We start from the raw sequence: 17,471 nt of genomic DNA, 5'->3' as shown, positions 1-17,471 counted from the left end.
AGGGTTTGCTGCTGTTAGTTCTGTTAACAGCCATATCAGAGTGCATAGGTGGGTAGGTCAATTTCTTCACCAGATTCAGTCAATGTATGTCATGAATGTGTTTACTTTTTTATGAACAAAGGAAGTATTCCGTATAGAAGCTCTGCCTGTGATTGAACATGAAAGCGGCATACAAATGCTACACTAAACATATGCCATTTATTGTGAAATCTTGAATTATCTGCCTTACAACTCTGACACTGAACCTTTATTTTTTATCATTTTAAGAGATTGAGACTGTGTCTGCTACTCAAGAAGAAGATGTGGGTCTCCCTTGTTTTGATTCTAATCCAGAGAACTGCGACAGAGTCAGATGGATAAATGTCACAGATGCCAGGGTTATCCTTGCCAGGCCTGAAACACCCTTGTTCCAGGATGCCAAACGTGTCAAATGGGAAGCTGATGGAAATGGACAAATGTCTCTTTTTCTGACAAAATTACAAAAATCTGATGAGGGACAGTATAGGTGTGAAATCTGGCGAGGCTGGGACTGTATTCTTGTCAAAAACATATCTTTAAAAGTAAAAGGTAAGACTACACATTTTATTCTCCCGATTCACTTTTACAAATAAATCATGCATCACATAAATGTCCCTTCTTTCAGAATGCAAAACCCTTCAAGCAGTGAAGGCAGCTCCCAGCACACCTGTTAATCTGGACTGCCCAGTGGAAGTAGCATCAGGACAACAAGGACCCCAAGATATCTCCTGGGCGATGCTGAAAGGAGGCAACCCTCAACCTGTCAACTCTAAAAGGGTAGAAATGAATGGGACCTCATTCGCCATCCAGTCTGTGAATCACACTGATAATGGCTGGTACAGATGTAAGTACACGCTTGGACAAACTCAGAGCTGCTTTGACATCCATCTGCTGGTCCAAGGTAAGAAACTATCACACAAACCGATTTGATTTTACCAATGACAACAAATGACAATCTACATAACTCCTACGTACCTTTCCTATTTCCTTTAAGAAGTGGGAAATGATGTTGTGGCTGCAACGGTTCAAGGTATTGCAAAAAGAAAAAAAGTTTATTTTCTATATTTTACATTCATTTTACTTAATTAAATTGCATCAGTAATCTCCTGTTAAATGTGGTACTGCAGTTGCTCAGATTTGCTGTCTTCCTCAGCACTGACAACCAGTGAGATTGTCAGGGAAACCAGGACAGAGGGGAGCAGTGGAACAGTTATTGCAGTTGTGGCTTCAGTCATCATTGGGATTGCCATAATTTCTGCACTGATAGGGCTACTCATTCACCGCAGACTTAACACCCAGAGAATCACTCAGCCGACCCACCCGCCAGGTTTGATCTGTCTCAAAGCTGTTTTGAATTTTGATAGCAGTGCAGTGTAGTGATGTGTTATCATAGCTTCATGTTCTCCTGTTGTAAACCAGGTACTGTTATAGACTCTGCTGGTGGATATGAGATTGTGAATCTTATGTCTTCAGAGGGTGAGCACCGTGTTACTCTTTCACTACCGTCTTTAGTCCAGCCACTGTGATGCTCTCCTGCTTTGGTTTACACTGACAACCTTTTAACTTTATCTCACAGATCGTACAAACCAACGGGTCAACAGTCTATACCAACAATTACCAGATGAAACATTGTGTACTTGTAAGTGGTAATACTATTATAAAATCCTAGTTACTATTATATATTTTCATCATATTAAAATAGCCAAATAACAATCCTCTCTCCTTTGTTGCAGTCCATTATTAGTCCTTTTCAGTCTGCTCAAGAAAAAGAAGATTTTCCATACTGTCTAATCTGGATTGCCTGCTTACATTTCATATAAAAATATGTAACATCTACTAAACTGAAAAGAAAGAGTGAATGTGACTTACTGTATATTGAACAACATGGAAAATGCCCCCCCCCTCCTTTTTTTTATCAGACTGTTGAAAAGACTCTTCCTCATTACCCTGTGTGTATTGATATATCTAATCTACTGTTATTTGAAATGAAATGGAGACATGTTTACAATGTAATCTTTCAATAAAAGCTTTAATCCAATTTGAATGAAAATCTGTAGGAGGATGGGTGATCATGATGAAGGAACACCGATCAACTTTTCTGTCTGTTACAAGAACATATTCCCTTTCAAATAACGGGTTTTGGAAAACACATTTTTACTCTATTGATGGTTGAAATTACTTATCAAGGTTAAAATCGAGAGACAAAAAACACGTTTCTTTAGCTCTAGTTAACAGCCTGTAATAAATCATAGAAACTGTCAGTGGAGGTGACAGCTTCTCTGTTGGATTGTCTTTGCTGGTGTAGTTCCTCATTATTTGCATCCTGAATGGTCTCATAAACATGAGTCTGTGAAGTTGTGGAGTTAATACATTAGGATGTATCAGCTTGGCAATAAAAAATCTTTTACACTTTTTTTGTACAATTATTGTCTTTTCTCTTACCATTCCAATACCTGACTGTTCATTTCCTGCAAACAGAAAGGAAGGAAAACATCAGTCATTCAGGTATTCAGGTTTCATTTTCATCAAGGCTCATTCAACATTATTATACAGTAGCTGTACTGTGGGCACTATAGGTCCTTAACCAGATTCAGTACCTGCATCCTTGTTGTGCTTCCTCTTCATGTACATGTAGAGCCCTCCAGCAGCTATACATATCAGGAGCCCTAGAGGAAGGGCTAACCATGCAGGTGTTTGCAGAGCTGTAGGCATTAAATTATTATCATTTTTACTCTGTTACTCAGAAATAGAGGTGCATTTTGTCTTATATGTGGGTTTTATTCAGGAGAAAAGGCAGCAATTGCATGATGCATACTTACAGGTAACAGTGCGCCACTTCTTTGATGCCACCACTTCACCTTCTCTATGCACAAAGCAGGTTAATTCATCCGATGTCATTGATAAAACTGGGAGAAATAACCTATTTATGAGAGTGTTACTGCCAGTCATTAAACCGCTCTGCCAGCTATTATGGCTTCTTCCAGACCAAGTTAAATTGAAGTCTTTTTCACATTCTTTAGTGCAGGTAAGCACACAAGTCAAGGTGAGATTATCTCCTCCTGGCCCGCACTCCGAAGTAACTGTAAAGGCAGACATGAGAGGAAATGTTTTACTGTTAAAATTAAAGTAAATGTAGCACAGTCCATGCTCTATTTTGGCACTCACAGAGTTTTTACACTCACCATCGAGGGTGTGCAGCCTGATTTTGTTAAACACCTTTTGCTGACCAGTGGACTCTGAACACTGGTAGTCCCCGGCATGCAGAGCACTCACTCTGCTAATGACCAGTGATGAGTCTTTATTCACTTGAAATGCCTCAGTTTGGCCTTTATAAAGTGAGACATTGTCTGTCAGTGTCCTTCCACCCACAGTCCACTCCATGCTGCTGCCAACACCAAGAGAGGAAATGATGCTACAAGAGAGTGACACTGACTCACCCACTGCAGCGAACACTTCCTCTATGCCATCTGGGGGAAAGGGAGCTCTGGTTACACTTTGTACATCTTAAACCACATCTTTCACTTTTCGTGAAGTTTACAAGTGGAGTTTAGTACCTTTTACTGTTGTTGTATAACTGATGGTGGCTTTAACCATGTCGTTCTGGGTCAGCTGGCATTTCCATTTTCTGTGATGGTCTGTCAGTTTTTTATTGATGATCAGTTTAGAGAAGCATTCAGAGGGATTATCAAAGCAGAATCTATTTCCACTTAATGGTGTATTATCTTCTGCACTCCACTTGATACGTAGCCCTCTGTTGTCACAAGGCACATGTCCTTTATATGTATTGAGGAAACACTGAAGCTCTATTGTGCCGCCTGCAGGAGTTGATCTCTCAGCAACTGGTGAATGAAAAGAAAAAAAACCATCATGTGGCTACTGTGATATAGTCATTCATTCAAGAATGGTTTGAGGTTCCAGGACAACTCACTTACCTTCAAGAATCTGAACCGAAACACTTGAGTTGAGTGCTCCACTGTCACAAGTGTAAAGTCGTGCATCATTGAGTACCAGGTCATTAATCTCCAGAGAGCAGTCCTTTAGCAGGCCGAGCCTGAGGACGTGTGGAACCGTCACCCTTCCAGCCTTCACCACCTCAGTAACTGATCCAAACTCTCCAGCCATGTTCCAGCTAATAGAGGAGCAGGATTTGATAGAAGGTATGCCACATGGCAAAGTAACACCATCTCCTTGTAAGGCAAACATCACCAAATGATCTGTTGGAGAAGACAACAAAGAGTTTCATTTTCCGAGTCATTTGTTAGGTCTGTCAAAAATCTAATTTACCTTTGCCAGAGCAATGTTCACTGACATAACTGTATACTAAAGGTATGGGAAGTTGGTGACCCTATATCATGAAGTCAACATATTCACAACCACAGTTGACATTCATGCATTATTTTCATATTCATACATTTTTGTTCAAGTTTATCTTGAATTTGTTATTTAAAACAATTGATTGTACTGTAAGCACTCAGTTTAATTCATTTTAATGGTAAAAATGGCTTTAATGGTTTTTTCAGTACCTCAATATCTTGTAAGTCATTTCAGAGAGTAATTAAGTCATATGCCAAAATATATATACAACAGATTAACAAGAGAACATTTTCTATGTTTTCATAATTACCAGATGACTGAAGTCCAGCGGCTGCATGTGAAAGAGAAAGAAGACACAGTCTTAACAATGAAAAATAAGCCATCCTTCTCTCAGAAGATCTCTTCTTGCAGATTTTCTTGCTTATTGCCAAATCCTCTGATAGCAGAAGTTTTCAATAACACATTTTTCAGGAAATGACATTGAGGCAGCTCATATTTAGACCAGCCCACGAGAGAAACCCATGTCCATCTTCTCATGTTAACCCTGCAATTTAAAACAAAACTGTGGCCACTATATGAATGAATACTTTCCTTTGTGTGTTTATGTTACATGTTTCCTGTCTATCACATGCAAATAATAATACCTTCTATTAAAACCTGTTATCACTGTTATCAGTCATCAGATGGCTAGATGCAAACACTTTGACAAGATGTGCCTCTCATCCAGTGATGAGAAGTGATAACCTGCAGGTCTACTGAACATTTTCCACGGGGAGGAAGTTATTTCACTTTCTGTAGCACGTACAGTGTTTGTCCACTGGATGGTGCTGCCAGACTCTGTGACGGATATACTTCTTGTAAAGTTACTGGTATTTGACCAGTTTCGGTTTACAGCAAGCTGTACAACCCCCAGACTTTGATTTGTATGCAGCTCCACCTGAACAGTGTTCAATTGTTCAACCTTTATATCTGACGGCTCCTCAGTTTCTGTTTCATGCTTGACCATTCTTATCGTTTTCCCCCCTCCATTGGTGATGTTAAGGCTCATTATTTTCATGTTTTTCCATATTTTCTTTTCATGTATACAACTTTAAAATTAACACAAGCACTAACACTGCAGTTTGCTTTGCCTTTATACAAGATATGAAACAAATCGCCGAGTATATATATTAATCGGGACATCGAATACTACAGGCAAATGGAAAGAAGTACTGATGAGAAACATACACATGAAGGTTCTGCCATTATTTTTAAATGTACAAGTTTTTGAAAATCATTTATTTGCACACAACTACACAACGTTTAGATAAGTAGCACAGCATCTGTAGTTCAGGGATTACAGGTCACAGGTCTTGGACGTGCTATAACTGTGTATGACTTGATCTTGAGTACAACACTAGCAACTCCTCTCAGGTCGGGCAGAGAGGCCTCGCTCTCAGGAGGGATGAACTGGAAATCTCTCAGCAAGTAGGCAGTGAACAGAAAGAGCTCCATTTTGGCAACAGACTCCCCCAGGCAGAGCCGAGCCCCCCCTCCGAAAGGGATCAGGGCACGGGTAGAGCCTCCTCCTCCTTCCAGAAAGCGCTCTGAAAGAGAGAGAGAGAGAGAGAGAGAGGGAGAGAAGCTACTTTATTTGAGATGTGCTAAACCAAGTGAAAGGAATGCACTCACAGTCAGAGCAGTACCTGGTTTGAAGCTATACGGGTCAGTCCACACTGCAGGATCATGGTGAGCTCCAAAAAGATTAGGAATGATGACTGTGTTCTTGGGGATGAAGTAACCTGCAATACTAAACATACGTGGGGTTTATATATTTGCCATCATGCAAAATAAATGTAAGGTATGTGTACCTGCTCACTGACAGACTTGATCCCAACTGGACCCAAGTATATCAATATAGCAACTACACTGTATATAACCATTATATAGTATTTTGTTGCAGATTACATTTTCTGCAACAATTCATAATGGGGAGCAACAGTTCAGCCTGGGTCTCATGCTAACTGTTTACTTAGTTTTCTTTTCCAGCTTTAGCATAATTGCTTTTTGCATAAATTCTTTTCTCAAAGCATTTTCTTTCAAGCTATTCTGGCTTCATAGCTTTATGGCTTTATATGTCTGAACTTCAAGCAAAGCAGTTCCAAATGTGTAACATTTCACAACTCATCATGCTGCCAGCCTTGGTGTTGGACCAGGGACTAAACATTATTACTGAGATATTGGACAAAAGCGGGTCTGTGCCAGATTTGCAAATTGGTCGGTATTGTGCCAACCTGTACCAAAGCCTGCTTAACAATATCTGATCTTATAGACAGATTATCTCAATGGTAAGTATGTTTGATTTAATTAATATTGTTGTTTAGCTGACCTGCTGTCTCTGATGGCTCTGTGTGGCACCGCCAGCGGGGCAACTGGCCTGAGTCTGAGCACCTCATGGATCAGAGAGCACAGGACAGGAAGTCTGTGTCTGTCACTGTACTTAGGGTATCGTCCCTCAAGCACTGCACACAACTCCTCATAGACCTTGGTCTGCAGCTGAGGATTAAAGTAAGAGAGGAGAGAGAGACACTGAAATACACTTCAGGGTGTGTAAATATAGTGTTTGATGGAAAATGATGTGCCCTGCCTCTGGTCTGTGCAGGAGGAAGGCCACAGTCCAGTTCAGCCAGGCTGCAGTGGTCTCTGTTCCCCCGATGAGAAGGTCCACAGTGGCCATGTGAACATGAATATCTGTCAGGAGCTGGAGACATATGTTCACATGATTCATTAAAGAAAAACCTCTTATCATCTGTTAAAATAAAGAGGTGGATAATGTACAAACAACTCCAAATCCCATCCATACTCTGCTCCCAAAACATTTCCAATAGATCTCCTCTGGTGTTCACTGTTACTACGTAATTACCACTCCATGTTCTGTGTTGCGATGTTTGTCAAGGCCCTGGAGGAGGGATCCTGTGATGGCATCCTCATTTTTTATGTCTTGTGACTGCACAGATAACAAAGCAACAGCTGATAAAAATAAAAAAACACAGGCTTCAGTAGATAACGTGTCTCTTTTATCTGATCACTAAGCCACACCTCTCTATTATATGTTTCAAAACAGTGACACATTTTTCAACCTTTCATTCTTTGCTGTTTGTTTTTACTAACCTTGTAATTGTTGAGATGTTTTCTTATAATTTCATCTCTCCTGGCCACCTCTTTCAGGAGACGGGAAAACACAGGATTGGGTAATTTCTTTAAGAGAACAAATGACATAATGTGAAATCCCATTCAGAAGACATTTGTTAGTTTGTCCTGTGATCTACTGTCAGAATAGTGAATATTCACTGACTCTGAGCAGAGGGAAGGAGTCCAGAGCAGAAATCCAAGAGGATCCCCACAGAGCGACAATCTCATTGAGACAGCTGTGCAGCTGCTGCAGCTCCAAAGAACTCTTATCATACTGGAAAACACAGAGATTTCTGTTTTAAGACATCCTACCAATGATATGAATGCACTTATGTAATGCAAGCTTCTACAAAGGGCAACAAAAACAGTTCCCAACATAAACAGGCAACGAAGAAGTGGTCTGCCACGAGCAAAACTGTTCATTGATGAAACATTTGATTTCATTTTGCAATCCATCTCTGATACTCAGAGGTACAAACTGAGCTGTGGGAGGAGAGATACTCACTTCTTTTCCAAAAGCCAAAGTGGTGATGACATTACTGGCTGCCACTGTGAAATCCTCAGAGAGATCCACAGCACTGCCTTGATAGTCCATCAAAACCTAAAAAAGTGAACAAGCAATGTTTGGAAATACCTCAACATTCGGTTTGTTGCCTGGATCTCTGCTATCACTTTACAGGCTATTATATTTTGTAGATAAGGCACTTCATTGTCCACTGGTGTATAATTTGTTCTGTACCTTTCTCAGATGCAACGCTTGTCTTTCGATCACGTCATGCAATGATTGCTGGCAGCAACGGTGCAAAGCACTGTGGACGAGACGACGATGTGCCCTCCACTCCTCATTATAGTCCCCCAGAGAGATGGTGCACCCTCCCCCAGACACAATATCACCTGAGGGAGAGGTCATAAGGACTTACACTAATACAATAATTATGCATGCTATTATTGCAAAAGAAGTTTGAGCTGTCTACCTGTGTAAGAAACTGGTCTCCCAGCAAAGTCTGACCATTTTTTCACCAGTGCTTCTCTTATGAGTTCACTACTATTAAGTACCACCATGGCTGAAAAAACACAACAGGGTTTTAGTTTTGTGGTAATTTGAACCCAACTATCTACAAAAGAAACGTTGATTTGCTTGTTTTATGTATGTGATATAATAAAATTGTGCATGATTACTTGTGTTTCCACATTTAAGGCGGTAGATGTTTCCGTACCGCTGTGCCAGGTTGGTCAGGTGAATTGGCAGATGATCGTGAGTCAGCTCCTTCATATTGCCTATGAGGAATAGGCTGGGAGGACCTGGGAGGGAAGGAGGCGAGGAGCAGGGAAGGAACTGATAGAGATACTGCAGCAGTCTAGATTCAACTGCTGGATGAAGGAGTTAAAAAAGACACAGGTAAGACAGATAGAGAAAGAATACTAATCATACACATCCATTTGATCAAGTAGTTAAGTGGTGTACCAGCAGTCCATGTGCTTCCCTTTCTTTAATCATTTAATATTCATTTAATATATTTTCATGAAATTAAAGTACTTGATTGTACAAGCATATAAAGACAACAAATAGATAATCACCTGTAGACTTACTTCCCTTGTGGTCTTCCTTCTTCTCTCTCTGACCAGAAGTGCAAATCAGTACCATCAACAGCAGCACAACTAGGAACACAGCTCCCACACTGATCAAAGAAATTTCTATTGCCATTTTGTGTCCTCTTGCTGGTGTCCCACTTCAGAAAGCTGGTCAGCACACTGCCTGCTGCATTTATAGTCTTTTCTTGATATGATGTTGGTGTTTTCACTAAAATCAAGGACGTCTAAATATTTTTTTTAGGTCAACATATCTGATAATGAGATGAATGCAACACTGTGTAACAAGAGACAGCCTGATAAACATGGCAGGGACTTGCTGAAGGGCATGATAACACATCACAGTTGACATGGCAGTCAGTCACACTGGCATTTGTTTATCTTGTAGCGCAGGGAATGAAAAAACTGCTTTCCGTCAAAGGATTTGGGTGTTTTAATTTACTTTTACAAAACAAAAAAAAACGACACTTCAGACCCACGTTAGCCACATTTATTCCAATGGAGTGAGAACAGTGCATATTTAATTACAGTAGTAGTGGGGTGGCATACCATGGTGGTGCACAAGAAGGTATTAGAGTCAAAACAAAACTGTGTTGAAATGGACGGGTTAGGCAGAACAGTATACAAAAGGTTGCAATAAAACATTTCTCCACTCTTTTTGGTATATTTCCAGAAGAAAACAGGTCAGAAACAAATCTTGCACATTGAATGAAATGTACTGATAGCTTTCATAATAGCTATCAAAACCACTGTACATGCAATTTCAGGAGAGTGACGTGCAGCAACTGTGAGATCCACTGTCTTCTGGGTTTCTGGAGCTGTAATTCTCTGTCAGACGCCAGGTATTCAGATTGGAGAACCTGTGAAGACTGATGTATCCTTAGCCATGAGTTGCAGGAGAGAACCTGGACGGTCTGAACTTCATCTCAGTGAAGGGAATGGAGGAGTCTTTTCCTTTCCAGTCTATCCAGACTATTCCCTGTATCAGAAACGGAAAAGTGATGATATTTGGTTAGTGTCATAAAAGATATTGAAGTGTTTAAAGTTCATGTCCACGTAGAGAGGTGATTGTACCTGATTATTACTGCTGATGCCATAAAGACCATTGAGGTTGGTCTTGTAGCAGTTCTTGTACCACCAGCCTCCCATGTAGGCCCTGGCACAGTGGATACCCAGAGGGTCAGGGTCCTTGTCCCGGGTTGAGAATGGACGTCCATTATGGTACCTCATAGAGTCACCTGACATACAGTGAAATACAGTGACATTGAGGTATGAATTGTCAGACATTCACAGTATAATACGGTATATACTGCACATGTGCTGGGAAATTCAACTTTTATACAGTTTTTACCTGTAGTTCCAGTGAAGCCAGACACTGTGAGAGTATAGTGCCTCTCCACTGAATCAATGGAGAAGTTGACGTAGTGAGCGTAAGCGGTGTCATTTCCAGAGCGCATATCCACTCTCAGGCTCACAGGGCCAACACTGGTCAGGTTGTGAAGGAGCTCATTTCCTAACAGTGGCAGAAATTAAGAGTTTAGACTGATTTATTTAAAAAAATATTCTGATGCAGATGTCATGATAATAAGAACTTCAGCTGTACCGAGCCAGAACTCCTCGCTGAGGTTTCCAAAGCCAGTGCTGTATTCACTCCAGGTTCTGTAGAAGTCTGTCTTTCCATTCATCCTCCTCTGGAACACCTAAAAACGCACATCAGATTGTTGTGTAAAGCCATTCTGCCACTTCATCAGTGTAATGGTTCATTTAGATAACAGCAGTTTGTCTCACCGTCCAGCCGCCTCCATCAGTCTCCATGTCACAGTAGACTCTGACCGCTCGTCCATCCTTTCCTTGTGGGTAGATATCCACCTCTCCTGACTGCAGAGCTCCGTTCAGCAGCTCCTGAGAGCACTCAGTAGGGAAAGGGAAACGCAGTTTGCCTGAGGGATGAAAGCAAAAAGAGTAACTTAGTTATAATAAAGTATTGATAGGGGCAATAACCTATAAACCTAGCCTATAAACTAGCAGGGACTGCATTACATAAAATACCTGTGATGAATTCTGTGGTGACAATAGATGTGTAGTGTCCATCTCTCTCGCCTTGTACCAGAACTATATAGCGTGACATTGACAAAAGTCCTGTCAGCTTATACTCTGTCACAGATGGGTCCAGGATCACCTCCTAATGTAAATACAGAAAAGGTTAATCTCTTAGGCAATTCTGTCTGGCTGAATGTGCCAATGATGAGGGAATATTATTCACCTTCGTCTCCTCTCCGGCCACCTGGTAGATGAGTCTGTAGCTGTGATAAACAACAGTGGAAGTTCTCCAAGCTATCACTGCCGAGCGAGCAGCCACCTCACTGGCTTTAACCACTGAGGGACGCAAAAATGCACCAGTATTTAGTCCACACACCTCACACACAGACTTTGTAGACTCAAGCAAATAAACAAGCCCCATCTCCCTGTATTTATTGCCCTCTCTACTCACCGTTAGCAGTAGTAAATGTAGTTGAGATGGCCATACTCTGGAGACTGTCCTTCTGGCTCAGGACTTTGACTGTGTACAGGGTGCCCCTTTGCAGCCCTCTCAGCTGGTGCTCCACTGAGTTTCCAGACAGCATCACTGTCACTGTCACATTAGGAGCTGTGGCAAGAACGAGAATTAGTAATACTTAGCTTAGCCATTAGCACTTTGTCATTAGTCATTAGGGTAATGTTGCCTCACTCACTCTTGGAGGACTCGTAGCTGATGATGAAGCGGTCTACTTTCCCCAGACTGGGTGTCCATTGCAGCACAGCTCTGGTGTCTGTCACATTGACCACTTGCAGGTGTGTCGGAGGAGCGGGCACTGCAGTCAAGAGACAATCCATAGTGGGTTTATTGCTGTTTTCACATACTAAGACAAAAAAACTGTAGCTGTACATAAGAGTAGGCTTATCTAACTGTGTACCTGTGGTGATAATGGATGTGAGGGCGTCACTGTGGGCTCTGCCTTGAGTAGTAGTTACAGTGATAATGTAGGAGGATCCAGTAGACAACTTGGACAGAACCACATAAGACTGCTGAGAGTCCACGGTCACAAAGCGGCTCTCCCCTAGCAGGATGACACATCACAAATATCACACTGAAACACACTTCCCAATAAAAGATCCACACTGACCTGAGACGCAGTATACAGGCAGCCTTTGACAGACCTGTGACAATATTGGTGTATGTGACCCTGCAGCCTGAAAATGTGGTCTTTGGTTTGGACCAGGAAACAGTGAGAGAGGACTCTGTTACATTGCTGAAAGCCATCTCTGTGGCTGGCTCAGGACCTGGTGAGAGAATACAAGGAGATTTTCATTCACATATCCACAAATACATACTGCATTCATTGCTCCCAGTACTGACCATGTCCCTGGTAGTAGTGGACGAATTATGCATAAATGTAGAACTACTTTAATTACCTGTCATTGCAGTTACTCTGTGAATCTTTGATCTTCTCTCAGCAGCAGCACCATATACATGCAGGACATAACCTGTGTTTGCCCGAAGGTTACTGAACTCCACAGAGCGTACGTTGCCAGGGACCACCATAGAGATCCTCTTGGTTTCAGCCTTGCCTCGAGATCCAACAGCTTTACCAGAGGCTGCAGTCATGTTGGTGCTCTCACTCTGTACCTGGACTTCAGTCGTGTTCTTAGTTGTGGAGGCCTTGTCTCCTTCCAGAGTTTCCTCTTCAAACTCCTCATGGTTGTCTTCGTCATCCTCTGCACGTGGCTCTCTTCGGATCACGGTGAAGTTCTTGAACATCCCTTGTGGTGCTGACCACGTGACAGTGAAGCTGTAGGAAGAGATGTTTACAACCTTTACAGAACCTAATCCAGATCCTCCCATCCTCTTTGAGCCATGGATAGTTGTTTTGTTCTGCAGAACTCGTGCCTCGCCTGATGATGTTGCAATGGTTGCATTCACTAGATACTGACTCCTCTGTGTAGCTTTCTCTTTTCCAATCTTGCCAGCTTCATTGTTTCTGTTGTCAACAGATTGCACAATTGTAGTGTCTACTTTTACCTTCTTCATGTGTTTATGTCCAGATGATTGAGTAACATTCTTCTCAGCCAGTGTGGACTGCTCCGAGGTCTCCTTCCCTGCTCTGGTTTTGTTTGTTCCTGCCACCTTTGACAAAATGCTCACAATTTTAGCCGTGCCATTAGATTTCTTCATGTTACTCTGCGTTACATTGGTTTGAGGATCGTCTTTTAGTTGGTCAGATTTAGGATATGTTTTACCAGCAGTTCCTTCCTTAACAAGCTTGAGGTCAGTTTTATGGAGGACCTTTTTAGAGGTCAGGACTGTTGTTTTGCCTTTGCGGGCCTCTTCTTGCTTTCTTCCCTCATGTTTCAACAGAACTTGACCAACAGTTGGGCGACTGGTCTTTGTGGCACTTGAAGAGTCTTTAATAGTTATTTTCTTAACAGAAGCTTCTTGTTTTGATTGTGTTTTAATAAGACCTGCTTTAGTATTTGTTGCCACTTTGGGTTTAGTGTCAGTCTCTTTGGCTTCAGGCACCTTCTTCTGCTCCCTCTTCTGGAAGAGGGTGTGCTCTACTTTGGTGGTTTTCTCCAGCTTGTTGTCCTTGTCTTTGTTCACCTGCAGGGTCACTGTTTCTACTGTTACCTTGACCTTTCCTTTGGCAGCTTCTGAAATTGCAGAGACGAGGTTACGAGCAAAGTGAGAATGAGATATTAGTCAAAGTCCAAGTAAAAAAGAACCTTCTCTGACTTTAAAATATCTCAAATGCTACCACATCCAAATAACAGAACAGACTCTCACTTACTTTTATTACACTCAGCTCCTTGTGCACACTTGCTGCAGTCTGGACCCATGAATCCCTGTTGGCAGATACATTTCCCCTTCTGACATTCCCCGTTGCCACTGCAGTCATTCAGACAATTTGCAGAACATGGACCTGGGCAGCAACAAAATATAACCAAAATTATTAAACCCACATCCCTAATGACTTGTGTCAAATATAATAAACTGGTGAATATGACAGAATCATACATTTGTCTTTCAGGGAGGACATCTCTCTTTCCAGGCGGGCCACACGTTCTTTCAGCCCAGTCATCTCAGCTTCACATCCCCCAGAGCAGCCGCCAGGCAACAAGCTGATCTTATGCGTCATCACCAGAGGAGCGCCAGGCTTCAGCTTCAGCTCCTGCTCTTTGGTGTTGCTCGAGTCACAGCCATCACTGATGAGCACCTTGATTGGTTGTGCAGGGGCAGGCTTTTCTTTGGAGTTCTTAACATCACCCGTGGAGGGAGATTTAGCTACAACAGTCTGATTGATGGAGGCTGCGGGCTTGTTTTTGGTGGTTTTAGTGCCACTGGCAGGAGCAGACTTTGAGGATGTTGACTGAACATTTTGAACTACAGTGGGGGCAGGCTTGTCTTTGGCAGTCTTCCCATCACTGGTTGAAGGAGATTTCATTGACACAGTCTGATTAACCGAAGGTTGAAGTTTGTCTTTGGTGGTTTTAGCACCGCTGGTTGAAGTGGGTGCTTGCTTGTCTTTGGTAGCCTTCACTTCGCTGGCTGAGGGAGATTTAGCTAAAACAGTCTGATTGACTGAGACTGTGTGCTTGTCTTTGTTGGTGATGGTGCCACTGACTGGTGTAGCTTTTACTGCTGCTGACGGAGTGGTTTGAATCACTGCTGGGCTGGGCTTACTTTTCGTGGTTGCTGGAGTGGGTAAAACCGTCTGATTGACTGTGTTTGGCTTAAGGGTTAGGCGAACGGTCTGTTTGGCAAGAGAAGCAGTGGTTTTTGGTTTTGACAAGGTGAAAACAGCATTGGGTTTGGTCCCGTCGCTTCCTGTCGAGTTTCTCCTCTCATTGGTCGTGGATTGAAAGGAGGGAAATGGGGTGAGAAGGAGGAGAAGTCCTAGAGTAAACAGCATTTTGAGCCAGCAGCAGTAGCCAGAGATGGTATTGCCTTTGGTGGATCTGTATGTATGTTACTGTAAAATTACGAACTCCTTCCTCTATATTTCTGTAACCACTTGTAAAGGGGAACACGTCAGGTCTCTCCTAAAAAAAGAAAAGAATGAAAGAGGTGAGTTATGGCTGAGTTTAATGCAAGAAACTTTATGCCAAATCACTTTTTTTACCCCATGAAGGGCTTTGCTGAGCATATATGCTCTTTTTCAGCCAGCTTCATATTCAGAGTTCCCGTTCGGACTTTTATGCTCCCTTGCATCTGGAGGTTCTCTAAAAGTTATACGCTGCTGTGATCTGACATTTAAGAAGGTTCATTGAGAAAAATCATTCACAGTGGACAGAAGCATAAGAGCATATCAAAAAAATTCTATGGTACTCTTTAGGTTTTGCATCTTCCTGTGTCCTGCCTGTTTCTTTTAGGTGACACTGTTTATTGAACTCTCTTAATTCAATTTTCTCAGAGCACCAGTGCAAGACATTGGACACAAACAGAGTAAGCGTCATAACAAAAATATCCTTAAATTTCACAAATTGAACAAAATGTTAAAGAAGAATTATATTATATATATAAACTTTTTTTTAAACTGCGCATACTGATACATCGGTGTATATACACATCAAAGTGAATAAAAACTGAATATAAGTTGAAGAATTGCAGCAGTGTTCCAATCAGCCATAATAGTCAATTCAATGGCCTGCCAAACCAAGTCAAATCTAAATTAGCTGATTTTGAACAGGAAGGAAGGTGACTTGAGCGGGAAGTCTAGAGAGTCTACTGGAGAGACTACACAGAGAGGTAACAGAGCGTCACTGTATAGGACTGTGGGACACTGTACGTCTTTCACTATACAGAAGGTTACATAATCCGCTGCACCCACAACTCATAAAACCACTAGACGAAATATGTCCAGCCTTGGCTTTAAATCTGTAGAAAGTCAAATAAACCGTGCAGCATGTAAACACATTAGGATGCTTTCCTTCACAGCAAGCCAATTTTTAGATGTTGCATTGGCTGCAGTATTAACCCCCACTCTTTACTTCTAAAATATGAATTCTGATACTACCACAGTAATTTTGATAGAATGAAAAATGATTAAAGCTCAGACAAATTAAGGTAAATTATAGTAAGTATAACCGTGCTACATTATGTGTGCACACAAAAAATTACATATCACCACTCACTGCAACAAGTGCAGTGTAGCTGTTTAAAGTCTTTTTTGGCAACTAAAACAAAGAATTATACGACATACAAAATTTTCCCACAAATGTACTGAGAGAATATATTCAGCTATATACTATAAAGGCTTTATTATGTGAAGGAATATCAGCAAACACCAAAATGGAGTACATTCATTCAAATGACTACAGTTACCACTCTGATATCATCGTTATGTAGGGAAACAATTAACTTACCAAAGTAATGATTTAGTTGTTGGCTTTATCTCTGTCTTTGTGTCGCTCCCTCCATCTGGAAAGCTCACATAGACTTGCTGGATATGATCTGGGAGGAAAGAGGTGAGAGAAAGGACCACCACTAGGAAGGAGGAGAGTGATAAAGTCTGCTCCTACTTAAGGAACCCCCCCCCCAACTTCTCCACGCCTTGTGGTCCCACTCTCTCAACCACCATGGAAAATATTTGTATTGGACTTACAAGAAGAGTGGCATTTTATACAGATTTGTGTATCAAATATGATCAACTACTCTCTTGTGTTCTGTTTTTTTCCTTATCTTTTTTGTAATGAATAATAATTCGCTTTGACTTCAACTTTTGGTGTGTAATCTGACATCTAATGTGATCAGACTTTTAGTAAACATGCAGTTTTTGCTCTGAATATATATAGTACATGCTAGGACATTTTTGGTGTTCTTTCATGTAATGCAACACAAAAATAGGCTGCATGTTTCCGCTTTGCACGGCTGATGACAGTTATTTCAGTGTCTGCCGTATGTAAGTTGACTTATACCAGACATTGCTAACACCTAGACACAGCTTTGATTGAATAAAGCCCCGGTGTGAGAATCATGATTCAGCTGGAATACATAGCATAACACTGCAGGTATTCAGTGCTGACTCTGGGGGACAAGAACCTCTCGCCATATGAATTGGCTGTTTGTTGGAGGTAATGAGATGTAACTACGTGGGAGTTATGTAAGTGACCAAATATCCACCAGATTTAAGGAATGCTCTATGAAGGCTCTGAATCTCTGACCGAATGGCCACCCACCATCCCACCTTTTGTAAACCACATGAAGACAAGTATATCAAGGGTCTAGAGCAAACAGGGCATAAGTGACATTTTCCTAATTTTACAGGAGTGCAAAAACAAATGTTCATATCATTGGGACTCTTAATATGTCCAAAGATAATGTAAGTCGCATTGACATGATT

At 41.5% G+C, this 17,471-nt stretch overlaps 2 protein-coding genes across 2 annotated transcripts; both read right to left on the bottom strand.

Moving 5' to 3' along the window:
• Positions 1–5,661: 5,661 nt before the first annotated feature.
• cyp21a2 (cytochrome P450, family 21, subfamily A, polypeptide 2) lies at positions 5,662–9,208 on the bottom strand. The gene is made up of 12 exons (XM_070912371.1): positions 9,094–9,208; positions 8,683–8,874; positions 8,478–8,567; positions 8,243–8,397; positions 8,009–8,104; positions 7,667–7,777; positions 7,483–7,569; positions 7,235–7,318; positions 6,959–7,072; positions 6,701–6,867; positions 6,018–6,121; positions 5,662–5,918 (listed from the first exon to the last, which is right to left on the bottom strand). Exons 1-12 carry the CDS (start codon positions 9,206–9,208, stop codon positions 5,662–5,664), a joined length of 1,572 nt encoding a protein of 523 aa, XP_070768472.1.
• A 765-nt stretch (positions 9,209–9,973) lies between these two features.
• Positions 9,974–14,267, bottom strand: LOC139290169 (tenascin-like). Its single transcript, XM_070911863.1, has 14 exons — positions 14,147–14,267; positions 13,920–14,051; positions 12,547–13,782; positions 12,292–12,414; positions 12,048–12,191; positions 11,826–11,945; positions 11,585–11,740; positions 11,357–11,469; positions 11,143–11,275; positions 10,882–11,033; positions 10,697–10,793; positions 10,445–10,606; positions 10,168–10,331; positions 9,974–10,072 (listed from the first exon to the last, which is right to left on the bottom strand). Exons 1-14 carry the CDS (start codon positions 14,265–14,267, stop codon positions 9,974–9,976), a joined length of 2,952 nt encoding a protein of 983 aa, XP_070767964.1.
• Positions 14,268–17,471: the final 3,204 nt, after the last annotated feature.

Source organism: Enoplosus armatus, chromosome 9 (assembly GCF_043641665.1).
Source record: "Enoplosus armatus isolate fEnoArm2 chromosome 9, fEnoArm2.hap1, whole genome shotgun sequence".
Taxonomy (NCBI): domain Eukaryota; kingdom Metazoa; phylum Chordata; class Actinopteri; order Centrarchiformes; family Enoplosidae; genus Enoplosus; species Enoplosus armatus.
Note: the sequence above shows the minus strand (reverse complement) of the source record. Positions and strands in the feature narration are given on the sequence as shown.